This window comes from Anolis sagrei, chromosome 3, assembly GCF_037176765.1.
Source record: "Anolis sagrei isolate rAnoSag1 chromosome 3, rAnoSag1.mat, whole genome shotgun sequence".
In the NCBI taxonomy this organism is placed as follows: domain Eukaryota; kingdom Metazoa; phylum Chordata; class Lepidosauria; order Squamata; family Dactyloidae; genus Anolis; species Anolis sagrei.
Genome location: NC_090023.1, coordinates 186,224,575 through 186,250,687, shown reverse-complemented (window position 1 = coordinate 186,250,687; position 26,113 = coordinate 186,224,575). Strand labels below are relative to the sequence as shown.

The window sequence follows — 26,113 nt, the reverse complement described above, 5'->3', positions numbered from 1 at the left end:
AGTTGTAGACCGTGTTCACACGGAACAACAAGCCAGAATTCTGCAGAGGTCTGGCTTGTTGGGAATGAGCCCGGGAGACGTAGCGTGCCGATACCTGCTGCCCCATCGCCCTCGACAGGAGCAGCTGAGCAAACTATGGATCTCCCATCAGTGGTTTATTTACCACAATGGTCCAATATGACAATTTGGCAGCAGCCTAGAGAAATAACCCCTGGCTTGTTCTACAGCTGGGCTGTGCAATATGGGGTGCACAGGTCACATATACCCACACTTGCTTTTGGCATATGTGACCTCAGTTACTGCCCCCAATTGGTTTCTGTGCCACTGAATTCTGATGCTTCAGCAACAAAAACTCCCCAGGATTTTCTTTGAAGAAAAAAAAAGACTATGCCAACTCTGTTATTCTATAATTCTATGTCTGAAAGGGAGATTATGTTTGAAAATAAGCTACACAGACTCCCTCCTAGACATCTTGTTTTTATTCAGGCAGGCTTTAAAGGAAGGGCTTTTAAAAAGATCAAGTCAGGGGGTGCTATGGTTTTGGTTTTGAATAATTTAAATCAGTTTTTTAAGGATTGTAACTGTTTACTTTTTAATACCACTAATATTTAATTATATTTTAATGTTGGTATATGTTGGTTTTCCCTGCTGTACGTCTGTTTGTTTGATGCTTAGACCATAGGTCTTTCACATACAAGGCAAACAGATAAATACATGAAAACCAGATTATTAAATACAATATAAAACACACAATAAAATCCTATAAATAATTAAAATGCTATATATATTGATGGCAAGATGCACCCTTTAAAATACTAGGTACTGTATGGACTCGCAACTGCGTAATTATAAACCAGGTAAAAGCAAATAGATACAGCATTATTAAAGCTAGATAAACAGACACTATTAGTTAAAAGCATCCCCAGCACAGTCAGAGATTTGTCTTGCCCAGATTTTCTATGCTGCCAGGGTAAAAAGAGACACCTTGTGAGTAGTCACAGGGTTAGTGTCAGCCAAGAGATGCTGGCTACATGACCTTGGAGGTGTCTACGGACAACGCCAGCTCTTCGGCTTAGAAATGGAAATGAGCACCAACCCCTGAGTCAGATTCGACTAGACTTAATGCGAGGGGAAAACCTTTACCTTTACTTTTGGTTTTAAATTATATTTCATTTGGTTTTACTGTAAGCAGCTTTGACTCTCTTTCGTAGAGAGAGAAAGTGGGGTATAAATAATGTAATAATAATACTTCTTATTATTATGATTAGAGTAAAATTCCAAAGATTTTGTTGCATTGCTGCTAAACATGGCGGCTGGAGATGGGGAATGAAAGAATCTTCAACCTGAGAACTTGTTCTATGGTTATCTCTCTGATTGATTTGGACAGAGTGTTGGGTCAATTGTGTCATCAAGTTTCCAGTCCTCAATGAGTTGCTAGGCTGGAGACAGGGTTAAGCTGAGAGATTCCTTTCCCCACTTTTAGGGAGAGTGTTGGGTTTCATTCCTGGACTGCACAAGTCTCTTGTGTCATCAAGTTTCCAATCCTCAATGAGTAGCTAGGCTAGAGACAGGGCTAAGCTGAGGGATTCCTTTCCCCACTTTTCTTTCTATCTATGAGGATGCACATTTTGCCTCTCTCTAGGCAAAATGTAGCTGTGTGGACTTTTTGCCCTTTTACCTCTTTAGAAGATGAGTTTTAGTAAGCTAGTTAGCTCCAAGACCTTTTATATCAAGAATTTATTTCTTTTACTTCAATAAATATTTTTGAACCTAAAGTTCTGACTCTGCAATCCTGTGCTATCCTAAGAACAGAAGGCTATCCCAGTTTTGTCACATCTAAGTTTCTGCTGGTTATGAAGTTTACTTCTGTTATTCTGCTTTTTTTATGGTGGAATCACCCAAAGTGAGGGTTATTTTGAGCCTAACAGCTTAGATTCCCCAACAGAGAGGCAAGCTAAAGTTTTGTGTCTGGGTGTCAAGATAATACCCTCACAATTACATTTTAGCCATAATTAATAATCAAATTGGCATTCTGGGGGCTGTGTTTTTTTCAAACCACCTTTGGTCCAAAGGTAACATACACACACAGTTTGAAGAAATGCATTCCCCTCTTCGAATAAGTTTGCTAATTTTTTATTTTCAAATTAAGTTTGATGGAACCAGCTAAGCCCACGTGACGCTTGGCATAATTAAACTGAGAAAGTTTAAACTGTAATGGAAAGTTTTTTTAAATGATAAGAAATATGCTTAAACATGTTTTTTTAACTTTTTACTGTTAAATTGTATATAATATGACATACTCTTTTGTCTAAGATGTTAAAAAAGGGAAGAATGCATGCTTATACATTTTGTTTGATAAATTTATTTTAAAAAAATTAAAAAGATAAGAAATAAAATGATGAAAAACTTATTTCTATATAGATCAATAAATTATTTGGGAACCTTTAAAAAAGACAATGTGGAACATATTACTAAACAACATCCAGTTTGGAACAGAACTACAAATAGTAGACCAGATGCTTGAAATATATTTTAAAAGGCAAACTAACCTTTCCAGAATTCAGCTCATCATATGGATCTGGGAATCCGGTGAATTCTCTTGGACTTCCGTAAAGGTTTAGATAACAGGGTCCAAATGTTGGTAAGAAGCCCACTTCTGTCTCTCCAGTATTTACTGACAGGCAAATATCATAATTAGAAAACGCACTCGCTAAAGGACTGCCAAGGATGTGAACATAAACTATAGTTGAAGCAGACTAAAATGTTAAGTGTTAGTTGTTAATAAAAATAAAAGCACATTTTATTCTATGGGAATAAACAAGGTTTAAACAGTGTACAAGTGACTATATCCAAGCAAATATTCACTGGGAGCCCTCAACTCCTTCTGCACATGCCACTTCAAGGGGTCAAGAATTGGCAGAGAGGCACCCAATGGGTTAAATGTGGGGCAGTGCAAAATCTAGTGCACTACAAAAGAATGGGGCTAGGTAAATGTGGTCTAGGAAGCGCAATAACTGATTGAGAATATACACTGTGCATTCATATTCATAAGAAAGCTTCTCTGTGTCATTTCAGCAAAAGGACCAGAGTGTACATCCCAGTATCCAAAGAGAACTGGATTAGAGATGCCATACAGAGGTTTATGGAAACTTTATGGAAAAAATAATCCCATAGAATAAATGCACTTTGTACTAACTAAATGCCAAAAGTAAGTATGTCATTTATGTGAAAGAACAACAGGGTTGAAAAACACAATATCTTTGTCCTTGATCCAAAGACAAGAATGGCATGTGCAACCACCAAAGCTTTGCTGACTGTCATGATAATAAACATTGTACTGCTGCTGAATTAATACGCGTGTTTTGAAAACCTGAGAACCATGGGATAGGTCTGTCATATATGCAGCTAGGAAAGCTCTGGCTACATTGATAGCACTATGTAACATAATTTGGAAAAAATCTTTCTGGTTTGAAAGTGTTATTTCTGTTTCATTGTGAACTTACTTTGAAAGTAACTGTTACATAATTTGAAAATGTAACATAATTTGGAAAAAATACTCTGTTCCTGGTTTGAAAGTGTTATTTCTGTTCCATTGTGAACTACTTACTTTGAAAGTAACTGTTACATAATTTGAAAATGTAACATAATTTGAAAATGTAACATAATTTGGAAAAAAACTCTGTTCCTGGTTTGAAAGTGTTATTTCTGTTTCACTGTGAACTACTTACTTTGAAAGTAACTGTCACACTCCAGCAAATCTGTTTTTGTGGCTATTTTTGGTTGAGGCTCTATGAAATATTCATTGAAAAGCTATAGCAAAATGTGTTGCAGGATGTCCCCCAAAACAAAGTTTTTGCAGTTTAATAAACTTTTCCTATGTTTCTATGATAGAACCAATTAGGAAATTTTATTTATAATCGAGGAACAAAAATTGTGTTACATAGTGTTACGATCACAACTGTTCAAACAGACTATTATCGGTGAAAACAGAAGTCAACGATTTTCACATACTTGAGCAGATTGTAGCTAAACTACTGCTACAGATCACAGATAAATTGTTACTAGTCCACAGTAGCACACTGTTGTGATAATTAAAGCTTTTATTGCATGGGGTTTTATAGTAAAGGAGAACATTGCCAGATTTAAACACAAAAGACAGAGTTTCTGCAACTTTAATTGGTGTGGTGCAGAAGGAATGTCTTGCTTGTGTGACAAGTGACACATGCCCCAGTTCCCTCTTTTATGCAACCATTGAAAGTGCAGGAACTTTGTCCTTATTTGCACCAGGTTACCCCAAGAACCACCCTATTTGCACCTGACCGTCTGATTTGAATGAATCATCCAATGTTAAACAGTTGAGCGTCCTAAAATCAACACTACAACTGTTCTTCCAAATACTGAGGAAGAAATCAAATCTATACATCTTTATTAATGAATCAACCAAATTCGTATTCCCTACTTCTCTGTAATTTGAAAAAAAAAGTTTGCTGAGGATCAAGATTGCATGGTTTATTTTGTTTATGTGTAATCACCGTTTTTCATTTGAATTTTAAGTGGAACTGAACACAGAAATGAGAAAATATTCTGGCTGGCACAAAATTTCTTCTTAAGTTTTGCTTGGTAATCTGTGCCAACTTTTAAATATGGACTGAGAAAGTGAATAAATTCTACAGAGAAACTATGGCCCTATCTACACAACTGAATAAAATCCCACATTTTTTGCTTTGAACTGGAATATATGGCAGTGTGGACTCAGATATCCCAATTCAAAGCAGGCATTGTGGGATTTTCTGCCTTGATTGTCTGGATTATATGGCTGTCTGGAAGGCCCTATGTAGTACTTTTCAGGAACAGTTCCTTTATGTTGCATTCATTTCTATGACATCTATATTAATAGAAATACTTGAAAAAATAGGAAAAGAAATTGATGGAAAAGCCAGTGTCTACAAACATACACTATGTCAATTTTCATTAAACATTTTCATAAACTGTCATTGAACTAAAGCCATTAAGACCTCCACCAAACACAGCTCCTTTTACCTTAGTATATCATAAGTAATGCAAAATAGCATTTGAAATGAAGATTTACATGCTAGAAACTCTGAAATAAAACCATGCAAAAGCCAAAGACAATTGCTCCCCAAGGTTTACAGAATTATTACTGTAAATGTCAAAGAATGATGGCAGCTATACACATTAATATGGTTTGAATGGAACAAATGAAAAGAAATATTAGCTACGATAAGGAAAAGAAAATCATGCTACATTCCAAAATATGATTATGAACCTTCATATGGTGAAGCCCCAGCGCCCGAAGATGAAAGCTCTACATGTAAAAAGACAAGAGATTATTTGACTGGTGAATGGCATATGTATAGCAAACAAATAAAACATTCTGATTGAAGAGAGTCTTAAATGAGGTGAGCATCTGTGATTTTCTAAAAAAGGACTGGCCTAGCACTAAGAATACCTCTATACACAAAAATGTGCTTTGGATGAGTGAATGATACCAACAGGCTTTGTCAGAATGTTGCCACATAATAGGACATTATTATTGTCACCATTGTAAGGATATTATGAGAAAGTCATCAAATGACAGACAAAGGCAACTCCATAAGATCAAGAATGCCAGCTTTGCACATTCTTTGCAGAAGCTAACCTCTCAGGCTAAATCGAAGGAAACATAATAGATTAATAATTCATCTGTCATTATTTTTTTTCATATCAGAAGCAACTTGAGAAACTGCAAGTCACTTCTGGTGTGATAGAATTGGCTGTCTGCAAGGATGTGGCCCAGGAGATGTCTGGATGTTTTTACTATCCTGTGGGAGGCTTCTCTCATGGCCCCGCATGGGAAGCTGGAGGTGACAGGAGAGCTCACCCTCTCACATGGATTTGAACCACCGACCTTCAGGTCAGCAGTTCAGCTGGCACAAGGGTTTAACCCACTGCACCGCTGTGGCTCCTGTTCAAATAAATAAGTTCTGGGTTTTCATAGGAAAATAAATGTATGAGCAAATTAGTTTTTGGGTTTTTTTTGGAAAGCGGGCAGATTGCAGAAGGCAATGATACTGTATTATGCTATCATTTTGCAGTCTACTCCAATCCTATGTACATGTTGGAATACATGACAATGAGATATGCAATCCAACTTATCTGGAAGCAACCACATTGAAATAAACTATTCTACAAAATTGGCCCGTTAAGGAACATCCAGGGAATCTTACTTATGTGTTATTGAAGGCTTTCATGGCTTGAATCACTGAGTTGATGTGAGTTTTTCGGGCTGTATGGCCATTGTGACAACCTCTGAGGATTCCTGCCATAAATGTGGGTGAAATGTCAGGAGGGAATGCTTCTGGAACATGGCCATACAGACCAGAAAACTCAAAGCAACTCAATCTTACTTATTCTTCCCAAGTGTGGAAAGCTTTCCAGAAATGGCCAATTAAAATCCTGTCACATCAACCACACCTCAAATCACAGAGACAGTACCATGAAATGTTCACTGCTCATATGAAGAGTAAATGATGAATATAGAATAGTGGTCCATGCAGATTCTACAAATCATATGGTATTAAATGGGCGACTGATTAAAATAAGATGAAATGGATAATCACATAATGCTTCTGTTGATTTCACACCAGATTTCCAAAATAGCAGAAGATATAAAAACATACATTGATTGGGTTGTGAGCAAAAAGGTTGAATAATATACTGAACTGGATAGGCAGATTTGGATGCTATTAGCAAGAATCATTCATTGAAATAACTTCAGATTTAAAACAAAACCCAAAATGATTGATGCAATTCAGGAGAATTATTTTCCTAATTCAGATGGCAAAGCTACCACACAATTTACATGGCAGAAGTAATAATTTCTGATTAAATGTTTGGATATTTTTATGGCACATAACAATGGCTATTACTACAGGGGGGAAAAACACCTTGGTTTTCATTTAAAACAATAACATTCTCAACAAGGAACTGATCCTCCTAAAAAGAAATTCTGTCTGAAAGGTTATAATGAATGAAATATGCAAAAAGTACTACAACATGAAAGCAATGTTAACCAGAAATCAGCCAATGTAAACATATTTACAGGCTGGATCTACACTGTCATATAAAATCCAGATTATCTGCTTTGAACTGGATCATATGGCAGTGTAGACTCGTATAATCCAGTTTAAAGCAGATCATGTTTATTATCTGATTTGATAATCTATTATATGGCTGTGTAGATCCGGCCATATACAAAATAAAAGATAGCTAGGATCCAAAATCTTGGCCACACACTTTACTACTGTTGCATCCAAAGTTAGAATGATCCTTTAATATCCTTAATCCTTAATGCTGCTATATGACCTATGCACTTTACTCACTAGCCCTATAGTCTGAATAGTAGTGCACTAGTCCACCCACCCATATCAAGACTTGAATTATGCTATTGTTGTTGGTTTGGATGCTTGTTTTATATATTGTTATGTTGTTTTATGTTGTTTTAAATTGATGTTATGCATTCTAATGTGTTACATTTTTTAACTTTGTGGATTGGGCTTGGCCCCATGTAAGCCACCCCGAATCCCTTCGGGGAGATGTAGGTGGAGTATAAAAATAAAGTTGTTGTTGCTATTATTATTATTATCATCATTATTATTCATTTGATTATACTGCAGATCAAAGACTATATATATATATATATATATATATATATATATATACAGACACACACTAGCCGTCCCCTGCCATGCGTTGCTATGGCCCAGTCTATGTATATGTGTTTTGTGTGTATATATATATATTTGTGTATATGTGTATATATGTGTGTTTGTGTATATATGTGGTTTTGTGCATGCATTATAATGTATTTTTATTATTTTTGTTTTTAAGTCTCTTCCACTATGTTTTTCAGTGTTTTTATGAGTGATGGTCACTCATTGGCCTGATAGGTGTATTGTGTCAAAATTTGGTGTCAGTTTGCCCAGTGGTTTTTGAGATGTTAATCCCACAAGCTAACATTACATTTATGTATGTATGTGTGTATATACTCAACATTTACAATTATAGTCATGGAATATGAACTTCTGCTTATGAATGAGACATGTATTCATGTGATTCCATTTTCTATTGCTGACTGAATGTGGCTAATAAAAACGCAGGCATGCTAAAAAAAATAAGAATATTGTTAATAAACATTATTAAAACAATGTGTACAGCTTAACCAGGTTTAGCAAACTACTCAATGACATTCTGAATAATCTAGGTTTTGCAATGAATCATAATATTGTGCTCCAGCATGCTTCTTTTCAGAAAAAGTTTCCTAAGTAGAGACAAAACATCTAACATTGTAATGTCAGTGCAAAGTATTTCAAGATATTTTAAAAGGTCAGTTCTCAGTTAAAAATGTGTGCCTTTAATTAATTTTGATTTCTGTGGGAATAAATATTTAGAAGCTTGTTTTGGGTTTTTCATCCATACCTAGGGCCCTTCCACACAGCTCTATATCCCAGAATATCAAGGCAGGAAATCCCACCTTATCTGAGTGTGGACTCAGATAACCCAGTTCAAAGCAGATATTGTGGGATTTCCTGCCTTGATATTGTGGGATATAGGGCTGTGTGGAAGGGCCCCTACTTTGTGTTTGTCAAATGCAGTGGTAGCTCTCACCACTACTGTAAATGAAGGTATTTCAGTAACATATCAAAGGCTTTTGAAAATAACACCCAATAACATTGTGAAAGTATTAAAGCAGCTAACAAGATCAAGTCATATCTGTAGTTCTCAACTGAGCTCCATTCTACACTGTCATATACACATTATCTGCTTTGAACTGGATTATATGAGTCTACACTGCCATACTGTCTAGTTCAATGCAGATAATCTAATATATGCAGTGTAGAAGGAGCTGTAGTAAGGTGTCAAGCAATCCTTGAAAAGTGCATGAAAAATTTCCACTGCAGACAAATACAATCACAGATACAATTGCAACACAAAGGTTTGTTACATGACATGCCCAGGCACTGCGTACTGCACTGTTATTGTACTAAGTGCTATTTATTTATCCTTTTGCCTTTCCATCCAATTGATCTCATGCTGTGCTTGCTAAGACTCCTTTGAAGAAAGAGGGGCTAAGGACAGACTAGTTTACCTTCAACTTCTCCACCAGAAGCAGCAATTTTAGAGAGGCTTAAATACGTAGTGCCCACAACATCATTTCTTGTAAGCCGATCCCTGTGTAAAAATATTGCAATCAAATGGAACAGTATAATCACAAGTACAGATTGAGTAGCCCTTATTCAGAAACCCTAAATACCCCAAAATGTGAAATGATCCACATAGGTTGCGGAGCTAGTGACATCTTTGCTCCCTGATGGTTCGAATACACAAACTTTGCACCCTTCTTCACTTCCATATAAAATGCAGGTTATCTGATTTGAACTTGATTATATGGTAGTGTAGACTCATATAATCCAGTTCAAAGCAGATAATCTGTGACAGCCACAAAAACAAGGTTTCTGGAATGTAACAACTGCTTTCAACGCAAGTAGCACACAATTAAATGGGAAATGATATTTCCAAACCAGGAACAGAAAACTTTGCTACATAGCCCCCGGTGGCGCAGTGGGTTAAACCACTGAGCTGCTGAACTTGCGGATCAAAAGGTTGCAGATTCGAATCCAGGGAGCAGCGTGAGCTTCCGCTGTTAGCCCCAGCTTCTGCCAAACCAGCAGTTCGAAAACATGCAAATGGGAGTGGATCAATAGGTACTGCTCCGGAAGGAAGGTAATGGCGCTCCTGCCACATGACCTAGGAGGTGTCTGTGGACAACACCAGCTCTTCAGCTTAGAAATGGAGATGAGCACCAACCCCCAGAGTTGGACATTACTGGACTTAATGTCAGGGGAAAACCTTTACCTTTTCCTACTGTTATTTATTGTATTTATTAAATGACCTCATTATAAATATTTGGGTATCAGCCAGCATGTCAACAACATATATCAAGAAATAATTTTCTTAGATCTACAGAGACACTCGCTGAAACACCTCAGCAAGCGAGAGTCCAAAAGTGGCAGGCTCAAACCCAGAACCTCAATCCATGGGTGATACCAGATGAGAGACTGCCTCCTGGGCACACAGAAGACTGGGCGACTTGGAAGGTGCTGAACAGACTGCGCTCTGGCACCATGAGATGCAGAGCCAACCTCAAAAAATGGGGCTACAAAGTTGAATCCTTGACATGCGAGTGTGGAGAAGAGCAAACCACAGACCACCTGCTGCAATGTAACCTGAGCTCTGCTACATGCACAATGGAGGACCTTTTTGCGGCAACACCAGAGGCACTCCAAGTGGCCAGATACTGGTCAAAGGACATTTAATCAACTACCAAGTTTGCAAAATTTGTGGGTTTTTTATCTGTTTGTTTGTTTTTGTTCTGTTAGAAATGTAATATAATGGTATGGTTGCTGATCACACGATAAATAAATAAATAAATAATTAGAAATATTAGGGGAAAAGAAGGGCTATTACTGTCCTACTGCTAGGCATGTAGTGCTACATTTCATTTCCATTGCTGGCCATCAGATGGCACAATGTGCATTTCGCAAAAGCTTGGTAAAATGAAGTGTATGTATCTTTTAGTAACTTTTAAAGTATCTTTTTGGACTGCCATTCTCCTGTATTCCCTTCTCCCTCTGGTGCCCGACCAACCCTGCTGGAAGTAAGCCTAATGGACATAATCAACCACAAAACCATTCTAATGATCTGTATAATGAATCCAGCTGAGTAGCTAATGAGCGCAAAGAACTCATGGGAGTTTGTCATGCTCTGTAACAACGGCAATTAACGAAATCACCAAACTATTACTAATGGTTATTACAAATAAACTGAACACCTCTCTGTAAATAGAATTTAATTAAGTCTGTGGCTGCTTGTACAATGCTAGTAATGAACATATGTTGGCACCTTATGTCAAAACACTTTTTCTTGGCACTATAATTGTTGTTTTGTATGTGACTGTATACATAACAAGACGGAACTCACCAGTCATACACCGTCAGCCTTATTTTTTCACACATTGAAGGGAACTAGAAAAATAGAAGACCAGCATTAATTAATCAACGTCTTATTTCTAAAACAAAACATATTATAGTGGTGTGCTGGTGCCGCAAGCAACAAACCTTGATCTGGAGATTGACAAGTTGATTCCACTCCGGATTAGCATTTTTTTCAATTATTTTTGTGCGAACCTGCAAAAAAGATAATCCCCAGACAAAGAAAAGTATTATTTAAATATACAAGCCAGCACTCGTTCTATCTTTCTAAATGTATTCAGGCATAAAAAGATACAACTAGGTAGTAGATTTTTTGGATTTTTTAAAAGATGTGATTTTGTTGAAGCATCAGGACTTTTTGGTAGAGAATCATAGAATCACAGAGTTGGAAGAGACCTTATGGGCCATCCAGTCCAACCCCCTGCTAAGAAGCAGAACAATCGCATTCAAAGCACCCCTGACAGATGACCATACAGCCTCTGTTTAAAAGTCTCCAAAGAAGGAGCCTCCATCACATTCTGGGGCAGAGAGTTCAACCGCTGAACAGCTCTCACAGTCAGAAAGTTCTTACTAATGTTCAGGTGGAATCTCCTTTCCTGTAGTCTGAAGCCACTGTTCTGCGTCCTAGTCTCCAGGGCAGCAGAAAATAAGCCTGCTCCCTCCTTCATATAATTTCTCCTCATATATTAATATATGGCATCATATCTCCTCACATCCTTCTCTTCTGCAGGCTAAACATGCCCAGCTCTTTAAGCCGTTCCTCATATGGCTTGTTCTCAAGCCCTTGATCATTTTAGTTGCCCTCCTCTGGACACATTCCAGGTTGTTCCATCCACAGTGTTGTCCTCATGATGCACTTTCCCCCATCCTTAATGAAGGGCCAATCTCACTGTTCATCTTTTCTGGGCTCCTCCCTCACAAATACACTTTTTACTCCTATCTCATCCAGTCCAACTCAGTCCGTATGTGTGGTCGATAACTTTATTCTATAGCCGGTTTCAGCCATTACTCTGGGAATGCTTCCTTCCATAGCCAGGATTTCACCAGCCTCCTGAAGGACAGGAGGGAGGGGGCAGATCTGATCTCAATCAGGAGAGAGTTCCATAGCAGAGGGGCCTCCACAGAAAAGGCCCTGTCTCTCGTTCCCGCCAGACGCGATTGCAAAAGTAGTGGGACCGAGAGCAGGGCCCCACCAGAAGATCTTAATTGTCCTGGTGGTTCATAGGGGAGAATACATTCGGACAGGTAAACCGTGCCAGAACCGTATAGGGTTTTGTAGGTTAAAACCAGCACTTTGAATTGTGCTCGGAAGCTAATTGGCAGCCAATCGAGCTGTCACAACAAAGGAGTTGTGTGCTCCCTGTACCCCAATCCCGTTAGTAATCTGGCTGCCGAACATTGGACTAATTGCAGCTTCCAGGCAGTCTTCAGAGTCAACCCGACGTAGAGAGCATTGCAGTAGTAGTCAATACGGGATGTAACCAGAGCGTGGACCACCGTGGCCAAGTCAGACTTCCCAAGGTATGGGCGCAGCTGGCGCACAAGTTTTAATTGTGCAAAAGCTCTCCTGGCTACCGCTGAGACCTGGGTGTTTGACTTGTTATTATGTTGTTTTGCACTGTTTATTTATTGATTTTATTGTGTTGTAATTTTTTGTTGCTTTGTGTTTTATTTTATTTCACTGTGTTGTATCTTTGGGCTTGGCCTCATGTTAACCGCCCCGAGTCCCCTCTGGGGAGATGGATGCGGGGTATAAATAAAGTTTATTATTATTTATTATTGTCAACATCTCCCTTCAATTGCGATGAACCAGAATTGGACACAGTGTGATTCCAGATGTGGTCTGACCAAGGCAGAATAGAGGGGTAGCATGATTTCCCTGGATGTAGACACTATACTATTTATGCAGGCCAAAATCCTATTGGCTTTTAAAGCTAAAGACCCATGATGCCACTTTTAATAATAATAATAATAATAATAATAATAATAATAATAATAACTTTATTTATACCCCGCCACCATCTCCCCAAGGGACTCGGAGAGGCTTACATGAGGCCAAGTCCAACAACACATCAATAAAAACAACAGGAAATAAGCAAAATAAACAATAAGGTTAAGATAACTCACAACTAGACAATAACACAGAAGGATTTAAAAACCTATGGCTGGGCCAGATGTAATAGTTAAAACTTTAAAAATAAACACTGGACATGAACAGAGGTAGGATGCATCTAGTAGGAGGGTTTTAAACAAAAAATAGAGAACAACCCAACGGGTAATTAAAGTGCTTCTCAGGATATTTTGCAAGGGATTGTTTCCTTTATTCAGGGAAGGCACACTGGAACAGCCACGTTTTCAGGCTCCTCCTAAACACTGCCAAGGTGGGGGCTTGTCTCTCTTAATGTATTGTAAAAACCACAACTCCCATTATTATATAGCACTGAGCCTTGGCAGTTAAAGTGTTGTCAAACTGTATTAATTTTCAAGTATTTGCAGTCCAACAATATCTGGAGCATCGGATGCATTCTACGGAGTATCGTTGATATCAGATTCCTTGATTTTCCCATTGTTTTTCTAGGTGTTTCTTTTACAGTTTATGTTAATTATCCAATTATCGAGGTTGGCTTTATATGTTCAATGTGTAAAGTTTATTGGTACTACACTACTCTTGAGAACATAATATTAAATTCAATTAATAATATCAGCAAAATAACAGAAGCTTCATTTTCTCATTAATTATTAAAATATTATATTACCAAAAGATTTTATCATAACAGGAAAAAATCTATGAGCTATCTCTTTATCGCAAACGAAATTTCTAAATAATCCAGCAATTGAATCCAATACAATTGAATCCAATGGATATTCAATTGTGCATTTCCTGTTATTAGCACAGAATACCTTTCTCCCAGCAAAACAAACTTCCACAAATGGGTCCACTAGGTTTTTCTTGTCTGCTTCTCCTCCAAATATTTCCTTCACTCTCTGGGAAAAAGCATCATCCACTGAGCAGAAATCAAAGTGAAAAGAACACATGCAATTAAAATGTGTACGTTTTATGAATATACAGCCTTGCAGTAATTATTGCTATGTTGGAATTTAATCAATATATTACAACTCTAGCCCTGTTACAACACTGCTATGCAGAATGCTTCCATTCAAGGTTTCAAATGCTTCACTGCATTCTCCCTCCCTGTTGTTGTTGTTGTTGTTGTTCATTCGTTCAGTCGTCTCCGACTCTTCGTGACCTCATGGACCAGTCCACGCCAGAGCTCCCTGTCAGCCATCACCACCCCCAGCTCCTTCAAGGTCAGTCCAGTCTCCCTCCCTACTTTCACCTATTTTTATTTACTTTTCTCCAGCAATCATCATCATCAGCATACAGTTCCCCTGGAGCTGGCTCACTGGCCTATGCTGTCTCCATTTCCACATCCCACCTCAATTTCTACATTATTTTTAAATCTTTGGGATTAATGAGTTATAAGCATTGCTCATTTTAATAAACACAGCTCAGGAATTAAAGAAAAAGAATTATACTCTGAGGAATATCTTCTGCTCTGTAGATCTTAAGAATGAAAGTGACCCATCGGAGGACTATCCCAGCTGGTAGCAACAGGTTACTTTCCACATCGTCATTTTCATTATCCCGGTCTCTATTTTCCGCCTGTTGAAGACATAATTGGTTATATTAACATTAACTCTTAGCAAATATAGCAAAATCTCTCCAACAACTCTTGTATTGTATTGTTGAAGGCTTTCATGGCCAGAATCACTGGGGTGTTGTGTGTATTTATTTATTTATTTATTTATTTATATGCCGACCTTCTCACCCCGAAGGGGACTCAGAGCGGCATACAATATATATTTTCATACAATATATTATATTATTAGCATAGTACAATATCAGTATATATTACTATATTGCACTATACCGTTATATTGTAATATTATTAGTAATATTACATGTAATGTAAATATATAATTATAATTATAATATTGAATTATTATTACTAGTATTATATTGTATTACATTATAATATTATAAATATTGTATGTATATACAATATACTATATTATATTATTAGTAAAGACAAGATGGAAGTGTCTTCTCCTCTCTTCGCTCTAGCCAGAGCAGCCATTGGTGCCAGAAGGGGGAGGGGCCTCCCAAGTGATGATATAGGCAGAAGACAAGATGGAAGTGTCCTCTGCTCCCCAATGTCCCCACTCCGGCCAGAGCAGCCATTGGTGCTAGAAACGGTGTATGGCCATGTTCTAGCAGCATTTTCTCCTAATGTTTCTCCTGCATCTGTGGTGGGCTTCTTCAGAAGATCTGAAGATGCCAGACACAGATGCAGGCGAAATGTCAGGAGAAAATGCTCCTAGAAAATGGCCACGCAACCCAGAAACCACACAACACCCCAACTCTTGTATTTTTTGTTTCAGAGTATCTTTTTGGTGAGGGAGGATTCAGCATGCCTCAGCATACTGTAGCAATTCTGCATGCAGACATCAGCTATTGCTGCAAGTAATGACAATGTGAATAAATTGTCAATATTTGCTTGAGATAGTGCTTGCAGTTCTGGAGGGACTCTTAATTTTTTGCATCTCATACACTTAGTATGGGGATTTGGTTAACCAGTTAAAATTCATGAGTAAACCAGGTTTTTTTTATCCTGAATTTTTTGGGGGGGGGGGGGGGTAGCCCCCCCCCCCCCCCCCCCCGGCTACAGGCCTGGTCATCACAAATACATCACAAAGGACATTTATAAGAATGCACTGGGAGAAATGACGTGCATTTCCCCGCAACATATAAACAGCTTTCTTAATGGGAACTGCAAGGAAAAAAGCAGCATTTTGAGCAAGGAGGAGCAACACCCGAAAGATCAGAAACAGGGAAAAGTTAAGAGAAGCAATACCTTGGAAAGGCAGTGATGGAGAAGGCCATGGAAGAGAAGCACTGTGGCAATAAGGCGGAAAATAGTGGAGCAAGCAGAACTAGGGAAAAGAAACATATAGTAGTAAGCAGCTTCAATCATTCTAGTTCTTTCGGCTACCAAAAGAAATTCTGACACATTCATCTGCATGAATTGATCCCAGAATTGAGGATGTTTAGTCTTCCAGATACTCTTGGACTATATCCCCTATCAATCATTAGACCTACTGGCTGTGGCTGGTAGGTGCTACAGTCCCACGTCATCTGGAACCCCAAAAGTTCCTCACTCTAGAAGTAATCAGTGGTGCATATTAGTAGAATATAAATATCTCTTAAACTTACTGGTGGTTCATCTCCTGTTCCAAGAACGAACATACTGACTTTCAAGTACCCTTTAGGACTTGAATTGGCATCTTCGGGGTCATTTAAAAGCAGCCATTTTCTCATGACTGCGTGGCCTGAAACGAAAAGGAAATGATAAAGAAAAGAAATTAAGCAAATCGTGTTTTTAAATAGATTTTTATTTTATTCTGAATAATAAAGAAATGGAAAGAAAGGGGGGGGGGGGAGTTTTGTTTTTCCAAGTAAAGTGGGAGGACAATACCATGAAAGAAAAGTAGGAAGGAAGAAGGGAGGGTAATCATAAAATTAATTAAAAAACCCGAAACAACATACTATTTTTTAAAAAAACTACGTGAAAAAGAGAAAAAAAAACCATAAAATCATTTTTAAATCCCTACAAATAAAGTATACTGCTTATTTTTAAGGATGAGGTTGTGGTGGTGGTGCTAAGCAGCAACCTTTGCTGACCTCATGGCTATTTGTGGGGTGAGGAAATTTTAGTTCTCCAAATGCTGTGATTTACAGCTCCCAGCATAGGTGAAGATAAAGAATACACATTATCTGTTTTGAACTGAATTGTATGAGTCTACACTGTCAAATAATCCAGTTCAAATAAGATAATCTGTATTTTAAATGGCAGTATAAAAAAGAGCCTTAGACCTGATCAAAAGGGCAGGAAAAAGTCATGGGTACTTTGCAACCCGAAGGACTGCAAAATCTTTTTGCGAGTCAGCCTAACAGAATAAATATCTTCCAAACATTATTGTTGCAACTACACTGGCTACTTTCCATGCCAATTCATATATTTCCAGAATTGTGATGTTACTGATGCCAACTGCATAATTTATCTAAGCACAATACAAATCAAATCACTTTTATAAGTGGCAGCATTATTCTACTCTAACCCTTTCTACATTGCCATATAAAATCCAGATTATCTGCTTTGAACTGGATTATATGGCAGTATAGACTCATATAATCCAGTTCAAAGCAGATAATGTGGATTATCTTTTTTGATAATTTGGATTATATGGCAGTGTAGAAGGGGCGTCAGACGTTTCATAGAATTAAGTGGAACTTAAGTTAGTAAATATGGGACTACAGCTGATCTTCTTGACAGCTACAATATCAAGAGGCATCCTTATCCCACAACTACCAACAATTTGTGTGTGTGGTAGGAACATACAGCAAATTATGGCTGAAAAACATTTACTTACCAGGTTCGTCATAAACATAGCCTATGTCGATCTGAAAGAAAGGTTTAGAAAGTTATCTCTCAAGCAGTAAGAAAGTCTAATCCAATAGAGCCAAAAAATCCTAAAGGGAACCAATCCCATCTGATCTTGGAAGAGAAACAGGGTCAGCCTTGGTTAGTACTTGGATAGGAGACTGCCAATTAATACTGATCTGGGGCATGCTCGACTTCAATACCAGGTGCTGTAGGATACATGTCAGAGAAAAGAACTGGAGAAACCATTTTAGAGTATTCCTTGCCTAAGAAAATTCTGTGAAATGGGTCTCCATGGGGATGGACAACTTGAAGGCACATATACATGCACACATACAAAGCTAGCATAGGGTACTGGTTTCAATTTTAGCCCAAACCTCTAGGCGATCAGGCTCTGAAGCCCTGCTCAAAATGACAACAGATCAAGATTCTACACTGTGTTGGCCAGAGTAAAAATCTATGACCCATTTTCGCTGCATGGATGATCAGATTGCCATGCTTGGAGTCTGTTTGAGGGCAGGAAGGTGATTATATTTAATATGGTTTAATATGGAACCTGGTCTCAAAACGGCTTTGCAGGGGTTTTTTTCCATTTCTGGAAGTGATGCACATCAGTGCACCAGAAGGCTAAGAGGTGGGAAAAGGCAAAAGTAACAGTTAACAGGGGAGATAATTACCTCTCCTGGAGGGGAGGTCAAATAACAATAATAGTAATAATAATAATAATAATAATAATAATAATAATAATACACTTTAATTATATCCTGCTTTATCTCCTTGGAGGGACTCAGAGCGGATTGTGATTTTACATACATAAGGAAAACATTCAATGCCTTTAATACAATGAACAACAGCATACAATAGGTAGAGGTAAAGGTCTTCCTTTCCATCTCTGGTGTCTGGAGGCAATGCTCAACTCTGGCCATGGGGAGGGGCTCTTGTTCCATTTTTCCATGCCAAGGAGCCTTTTGTCCATAGACTTCTCTGATCCGTGTTGATGGCATGTCTGCTTGGGGTGCACTTTTACTTCCACACTAAGGTGGTACCTATTTATCTATTCGCATTACATGCTTTCGAACTGCTAGGTAGAAAGAAACTAGGGCTGACAGCCAGGAGCTCATCACGACTCATGGCTTCGAACTGCTGACTTCCGTCCAGCAGATTTCCTGCAGCTAGCAATTTAACCCACTGTGCCAACATGGCCCCTACTGTTCAGCCATTCCCTTGGGGCAATTTTGGCAGCCCCCATTCAGTGTACATTGGTGGTGTGCCTAAGGCCCCTTCTACATTGCTATATAAAATCCAGATTTATTGTCGAAGGCTTTCATGGCTGGATGTTGTAGGTTTTTCGGGCTATATAGCCATGTTTTGGGAATTCATGGGCTAAACATCACTTCTGAGGATGCTTGCCATAGATGCAGGCAAAACATCAGGAGAGAATGCTTCTAGAACATGGCCATATAGCCAAAAAAACTTACAACCCAGAAAATCCGGATTATCTGCTTTGAACTAGATTATATAGCAATGGAGACTCATATAATCCAATTCAAAGTAAATAATATGGATTGTCAGCTTTGATAATCTGGATTATATGGCAGTGTAGAAGGGGCCACAGAGAATCAATTCACACACGCCTCTTTCCATGATGAATGCACACTGAGGCAGCTATCTTGTGTAGGGAATCAACTGTCTATGGCTTTTCATATTATATTATACAATTACAACAATATGATTATACTTTAATTGCTATTGCTATAGGCATAGAGTTATCTGACTAACAATAATGAATACCTGAAAGTGCAAATCCTAGGAATCCATTGGCAGTTTCTCTAGTGTGAAAGCGCCCCTTATAATGGGGTAGAAAAAGCACCAAATTCTCCAGCATTAACATATTATGGGATATTAAGCCCACTTACCTTAAATTCCCCCATCAGACTGTCAGCACGTAAAGAATATGAGTCATAGACCTATAATCCAATGAAAGAAGGAGAAATATCTTACTTGCTTTCAACAAAAGTGAGGCAGATTGTACTGAGCAGTGAGCATCACTAGTTTTTCTTACCCGAATACTTATTGTTTCATCAAAGAGATCAGAAGGGGTCATATTGACATTGTAGAAAAAAATCTGTGAAGATAAGGGGAGAGAGAAGGTAATAGCTTAGATATTTTAAAGCCAATCTTGTTTTTGTCTTACATAAAGTTCCCAATTTTCCCAGAAACTCATGGGGCTATATCTATCTATCTATCTATCTATCTATTCATCATACTGGGCTCTAGTCAATATTTTTGTCCAGCAACTCAGAAGAGTGTTTGCATCAAAGTATTACTAAGAATTTTAATAAAATAATATTAAAGTATCATCTCAGACACAATGAATCAAACCACAAGTTGCTATTAAAAAAGTAAGATCTAAATTATGCTCTGAAGATATGAGTTGAATCAGGAGGTTTGCACTGAATTTTGGAACCTATCGTCATGAGGTGCCTTTCCTATAGAGAACCTATTCCAGTTTGGAGAGCCCATAATTGCAATTAAAACTATGATGGTATCTTCTGTTTTCATGCTGGATCTTCCATTTTCTATTTCAAAGCAAGTGAAAAAAGCACAACATAGATCTGAACTACTGTACACTAAGAAGGGGAGCTTTTGCCCTAAATTTGCCAGATAGTATGAGTTTTCCACATTATTAAGGTTAGGGAAGGTCTAAACCTCCTCCATTCTTCCACAATCTAGATCAGTGGTCTCCAAGAACTAAAATATAGTCCACAACCACTAGTAGTCCCCAAGAACTAAAATATGGTCCTACACCATTGCAGCAAGAGAGACTGGTCTTGCGAAACCGTTTTATAGTGCCAAGGCAATGGGATGTCGAAAGGCATAACAACAAACTTCTTGACTGCTGCTTCTCCTTCTCCTCCCTCTCCCTGAGCGAAGCCATTCCATGTGGCACCTGGAAGTGGGAGCACCTTGGGGGTCTTTGTTTGTAGGCTTGTTCCTACAGTTATTTGGGGTGCTGATTCAGAAAATTGCATTGGATAGAGCACATCAGCTATATCTTATTAAATATGGTTTTCTGTGGGTGAGCAGATGGCCACTACTGGATGGCATATGTTCTGTATCAGAAACTAGAGATGTGGTCTATCCAATGCAATTTTCTGAATCAGCACCCCTAATAACCAAACTGAATCTAAAGTTGACCAAAAACTGATTCATAACCCTTTTGGTACTAATGTTGGAGAGTAGTCACTGGTCAAAGTGATCCCTGGACAAAGGGACCCTGGTCAAAAAAAGGTTGGGAACCACTGGTCTACATCAAGCCCCAAATGCTTATTTAGAAACAAAAACAAAATTTGAAGTATTTAATGAAGTGTGCTGTTCAGCCCACGAATTTCCAAAAGTGGTCTATTTGTTTTAAATTACTTTTGAGCAAGTTCTCAAAGTCAGGGCAGCTTATGCTTTTTAGCTTTGAATATGTTTTAATGGATTTTAGCTGTGAATTTTAATACTGTATTAAATACATGTGTTTCTAGGTGTAAAGATTACTGCAGATGCAGACTGCAGCCAGGAAATCAGGAGACGCTTACTTCTTGGGAGGAGAGCAATGTCCAATCTCAATAAAATAGTGAAGAGTAGAGACATCACACTGTAAAAGCAATGGTATTCCCCATAGTCACCTATGGATGTCAGAGCTGGACCTTAGGGAAGGCTGAGCAAAGGAAGATTGATACTTTTTATCTGTGGTGTTGGAGGAAAGTTCTGAGACTTCCTTGAACCGCCAGAAGATCCAACCAGTCCATCCTCCAGGAAATAAAGCCTGACTGCTCATTAGAGGGAAGGACAGTCGAGGCGAAGATGAAGTACTTTGGCCACATCATGAGAAGAAAGGAAAGCTTAGAGAAGACAATGATGCTGGGGAAAATGGAAGGAAAAAGGAAGAGGGGCCGACCAAGGGCAAGATGGATCGATGGTATCCTTGAAGTGACTGGATTGACCTTGAAGGAACTGGGGGTGGTGACAGTTGATAGGGAGCTCTGGTGTGGACTGGTCCATGAGGTCACAAAGAGTCGGAAACGACTGAACGAATGAACAACAACAGCTGTGAATTTTAATACTGCTATGTTTAATTATATTTTAATCTTTGCATATTTGTATATCTTTAATTATATGGTCATACTTTTGTAAGCCACTTTGAGTCTCCTTCAGGAGAGATAAAGAGAGATTATTATCATTATTTATTTATTTATCTATCTATCTATCGTGTCAGGAGCAACCAGACATTTGTATTACATTTTTAACAAAACAAACAAACAGACAGACAGACAAAACACAAAGTTTGCAAGCTTGGTAGTTGATTAAATGTCCTTTGACCAGTAGCTGGCCACTTGGAGTGCCTCTGGTGTTGTCGCAAGGAGGTCCTCCATTGTGCATGTAGCAGGACTCAGGTTGCATTGCAGCAGGTGGTCAGTGGTTCATAATAATAAATAAACATAATAATACTAGTAATAATAATACTTCTGAGTCAGGAGGTACACAATTGCATAATCAGTTACTTTTCTCTTTTTTGGTTTATTCATTCATGAATCAGACAATGGCTTAGATAGTTTAATTTTTAAGCAAAACAATACTTTAAATTCTGTACACTTTGGTCATGCTGACTACAGAATTCCAGGAGTTATAGTCCAAACAAGTAAGGCCTCTTCTACAATGACATATAAAATCCAGATTATTTGCTTTTAACTGGATTATGTGAGTCTACATTGCCATATAATCCAGTTCAAAGCAAATAATCTGGATTTTATATGGCAGTGTAGAAGGGACCTGTGTCTCCTAAGCAATCGTTCACACCAGCTCATATCTTTCATATGTCATCTAGACTTATGTCAAGGTTATTAACTTATTTTGGTAATTTTTAATGATTTTTTATTAGCCACCTTGGTATCTTTATAAAAAGACAGAAACATACTTTTATAATTAAAAACCTCAAACAGATTTTAAACGACAACTCCCTCCCCGCAACACCAACTGCTGCTCTGGGACCAGAGTAAAGGGAGGGGTCCAAGAAGATATTGTATTTCTTTTATTTATTATACTGTATATTACTTGTAAGCCACTCTGAGTCCCCTTCGGGGTGAGAAGGGCAGCATATAAATGTCATAAATAAATAAATAAGCAAACCGTCAGCGGGGAGTCTTTCAAAATGTGTGCTAGACTTACCTCATCAAAGAAAGGATTGTTCCCTTTTTTGATTCTTGTTCTGTGTGTTTGGCCACAAACATGAACTTTCACAACAGGCTTTATGTTATTCCCACTCAACTGACGGCCTTCAATGACTCTAACACGAATCTGGCAGGATTAAAGACAGGAGGGGAGAGAGAAAGAGAGAAATAGAGAGTTGCAATGTTAGATCAGTTACGTTTTGTTTTCCGCTGAATGGACCGTTTTAATCATAAAGCCAGGGATGAGACTTAAAGGGGTCTCCAGGTGTTCTTGAACTGCAAATCCCAGCAGCCGTTGTCGGCAAAATGGTGAAGGACGCTGGGACTTGCAGTTCAGCAACATCTTGAGAACTCCTTTTTATAACAGTTAAGGTACAGTACTCAGGCCCCTTCCACACAACTCTATAAAACCTCACATTATCTGCTTCGAAAGTCTTAGATGGCAGTGTGGACTCAGATAACCCAGTTCAAAGCAGATATTGTGGGTTATCTGCCTTGATATTCTAGGTTATATGGCTGTGTGGAAGGGCCCTCACACTGACCCATGGAAAGGTAGACTTAGGCTTTTTTACTATAAGTTCTAGACTTATAGATGAATATATATGATAAGCATCTATTGATTGATTGATTGATTGATTGATTTAAAGCTTTTATAAACCAGTCTTCTCGACCTCTGAAGAGGGACTTAGGCCGGCTAACAGCAGAAAATTCAACACAAATATAGTAAACATAATAGCATCATAATATATTAATACAAAATACATTAAAATACAGATCATACAATATCATACAATTACAAAAGCCAGGTCATCAGAATAAAATCACAAATTCATCACCGTCTGCCGGTGTGGTCAGCCGTTATTGACTCAATCATCATTCTGCAAATGCTATATTCCAAAGCCAGGTTTTTTCTACGAAATGTTTTTCTGCCATAATTTTCTGCCATAATTAACTATCCACCTCCACTGGAATCAGTCTATGTAACTTAGGACATTCGCAATTCTAATGGGCAGAATTCTAGGTTTCACTAGTTCTCAAAACATATGGAACTGCTCTCAATGTCCTTCTGTATCATGGCATGAAAGGGAACTCATTTCAGAACATAGGGAACACCTTCTTTGACATAGAGAAGCCCTTTACATGAGTGCAAAGGTCCTTCATATACTGAAGTCATATCAAAAGCGGAAAATGTCTGCCACTCCCCACCAGTTTTGCCTAGTATGACCAATGGTGGTGGATGATGGGTCAACTTCTCAAGGCCTTACAGATGCTTGACATCTGGAAGGCTGTAAAATCCTCACATTTGTTCTATATGACAGTGAATATTTGTAGCAGAGATGACCACCAACTTGTAGCTATCCAGTTCTTGGATTGCTCTAGCCAGCTACTTGGGAGTCTCTGGGCCCTTCCAGACAGACTCTATATTCCAGACAGGCTCTATATCCCAGACAGGCTCTATATCCCAGCCAGGCTCTATATAACTGGATTATATGAGTCCGCACCGCCAGATAATCTGGGATAAACAGAAAACCTGGGATCGAATACTGATATATAGGGCCTGTCTGGAAGTACCCTGCAGCTCCATCTACACTGTCATATAAAATCCAGATTATCTGCTTTGAACTGGATTATATGGCAGTGTAGACTCAGGTAATCGAATTCAATGCAGATAATGTGGATGATCTGATTTGATAATCTGGATTATATGGCAGTGTAGAAGGGGTCTCAGTCTGAAGAAAAGCGGAGGGAAAATATAAATAAAGATAGTAGGATGATAGAATGTGAAGTCCAACATCATTTAAAGGGCCACAGAGGCTCATCCTTGGTTTAGAGAACACCGCATGCACAGTTTAGCACTGTAGATTATCCAGTATGGTCTCAGGCCCCTTCTACACTGCCATATAATCTGGATTATCAAAGCAGATAATCCATTATCTGATTTGAACTGGATTTTATGAGTCTACATTACTATATACTGTAATCCAGTTCAAAGCAAATAATCAGGATTTTATATGGTAGTGTAGAAGAGGCCTAAGTATATTGAAAAAAACAAATATTTCCAGCCTTTACACTGAAGTCCTGACATTTACTCCTACCACTCCTTTGTTAGCATGGACTTGGGCCAAGGACATTACATCAGGGAAAAAAACCTTCCAAGAGTCTAACAAGACCTTCTGAAAAGTCTGGATGTTCCTGAAATGAAAAGTAAACTTATCTACTCTTTATCTACTTTCCTGCTGAAATTTGCAGCAAAGGTGGTACTCAGAAGAAAGTAGCATGGTATTCTGTGAAGTTCACTCCTAGGTAAGCTATGAATGGGACTGCAGGAGTAGTTTAGTTTCAAAAATGGCAAAAAATTAAATTCATTGAGCATTCAAAGACATCACACCACAATATGTTCTCCAAGAACTTTACTACCTGGAAGTCTTGAGGTTTGTTAGAGAGCACCCTCTGTTTTTTCTTTCCTTTGGTAATACGCCGGGCAAGCTGAGTTTCACGTGTGCCAACTGGACCAGTTGTTGGGACACCAGCTCCACCAGCTCCGCCATCAGGAGTATTCTCATCTTCATCACCTTCTTCTCCTTCTGCCAAAGATATAGAAGAGAAAGGTGTATTGAAGCCCCTTCTACATAGCTGTATAAAATGGCAGTGTTTATTCATAGAATCCAGTTCAAAGCAGATAATGTGGATTTTCTGATTTGATAATCTGGATTATATGGATCCAAAATCCACTTCCTGGTGAGTGAATACTGGAGAACTTTCACATTCTCTGTGTGTCCTCCAGAGTAGAGAGCACACAGTCCCCTTCTACACTGCTATATAAAATCCACATTACCTGCTTTGAACTAGATTATATGGGAACGTAGACTTATATAATCCAGTTCCAAGCAGATAAAATGAGTATGCCTGCCCTGTTTGGCATAGGGCTGCCCATGTAAAGCAGGTGAACATAGGATTGAATGAAACATACAGAATAAGCACAGGGTGTCTTAAACCTACACCTGTTGATAAACTCTACAAGCTAGCTGGCATTGCTTCCCTTGATGAGCAACTGGAAGTTGCTGCTAAATGTGAGAGAAATAAGGTTGACCCACTACGTGGCTACCAGCCTCCTCCCAATAGACTCAAATCAAGGAAAAGCTTTATGAGAACTACCACTCTTCTTGGCGTCCCCCCAGCAACAACAAGGGTATCCCTCTGGGCAGCTCAACCAGGAAATCCCAACTGGATGCCCCCCCCCCCCGCGAGGGTCTTCCTCCAGGGGCAAACCAAGAATGGGCAACCTGGAAGTCCCTGAATAGACTCAGAAGCAGAGTGGGCAGATTAAAAGACAACCTGGCAA

The 26,113-nt window shown here is 38.5% G+C and overlaps 1 protein-coding gene across 2 annotated transcripts in view; it reads right to left on the bottom strand.

The window, feature by feature from the left end:
- MYOF (myoferlin) overlaps positions 1 to 26,113 on the bottom strand; it is a 130,559-nt gene that overhangs the window by 61,751 nt on the left and 42,695 nt on the right. The window contains exons 6-18 of one of the 2 annotated variants that reach the window (XM_067465737.1): positions 25,189 to 25,355; positions 22,769 to 22,897; positions 19,617 to 19,679; positions 19,471 to 19,521; positions 17,544 to 17,574; positions 16,327 to 16,442; positions 14,589 to 14,715; positions 13,953 to 14,056; positions 11,178 to 11,246; positions 11,041 to 11,084; positions 9,149 to 9,231; positions 5,288 to 5,326; positions 2,550 to 2,674 (exon numbers count right to left, since the gene is read on the bottom strand). In XM_067465737.1, the coding sequence (XP_067321838.1) occupies positions 2,550 to 2,674; positions 5,288 to 5,326; positions 9,149 to 9,231; positions 11,041 to 11,084; positions 11,178 to 11,246; positions 13,953 to 14,056; positions 14,589 to 14,715; positions 16,327 to 16,442; positions 17,544 to 17,574; positions 19,471 to 19,521; positions 19,617 to 19,679; positions 22,769 to 22,897; positions 25,189 to 25,355 (1,148 nt within the window). Of the gene's footprint in view, positions 1 to 2,549; positions 2,675 to 5,287; positions 5,327 to 9,148; positions 9,232 to 11,040; positions 11,085 to 11,177; positions 11,247 to 13,952; positions 14,057 to 14,588; positions 14,716 to 15,967; positions 16,047 to 16,326; positions 16,443 to 17,543; positions 17,575 to 19,470; positions 19,522 to 19,616; positions 19,680 to 22,768; positions 22,898 to 25,188; positions 25,356 to 26,113 lie in introns of those variants that run through there. The other variant, XM_067465738.1, reaches the window with a different exon arrangement.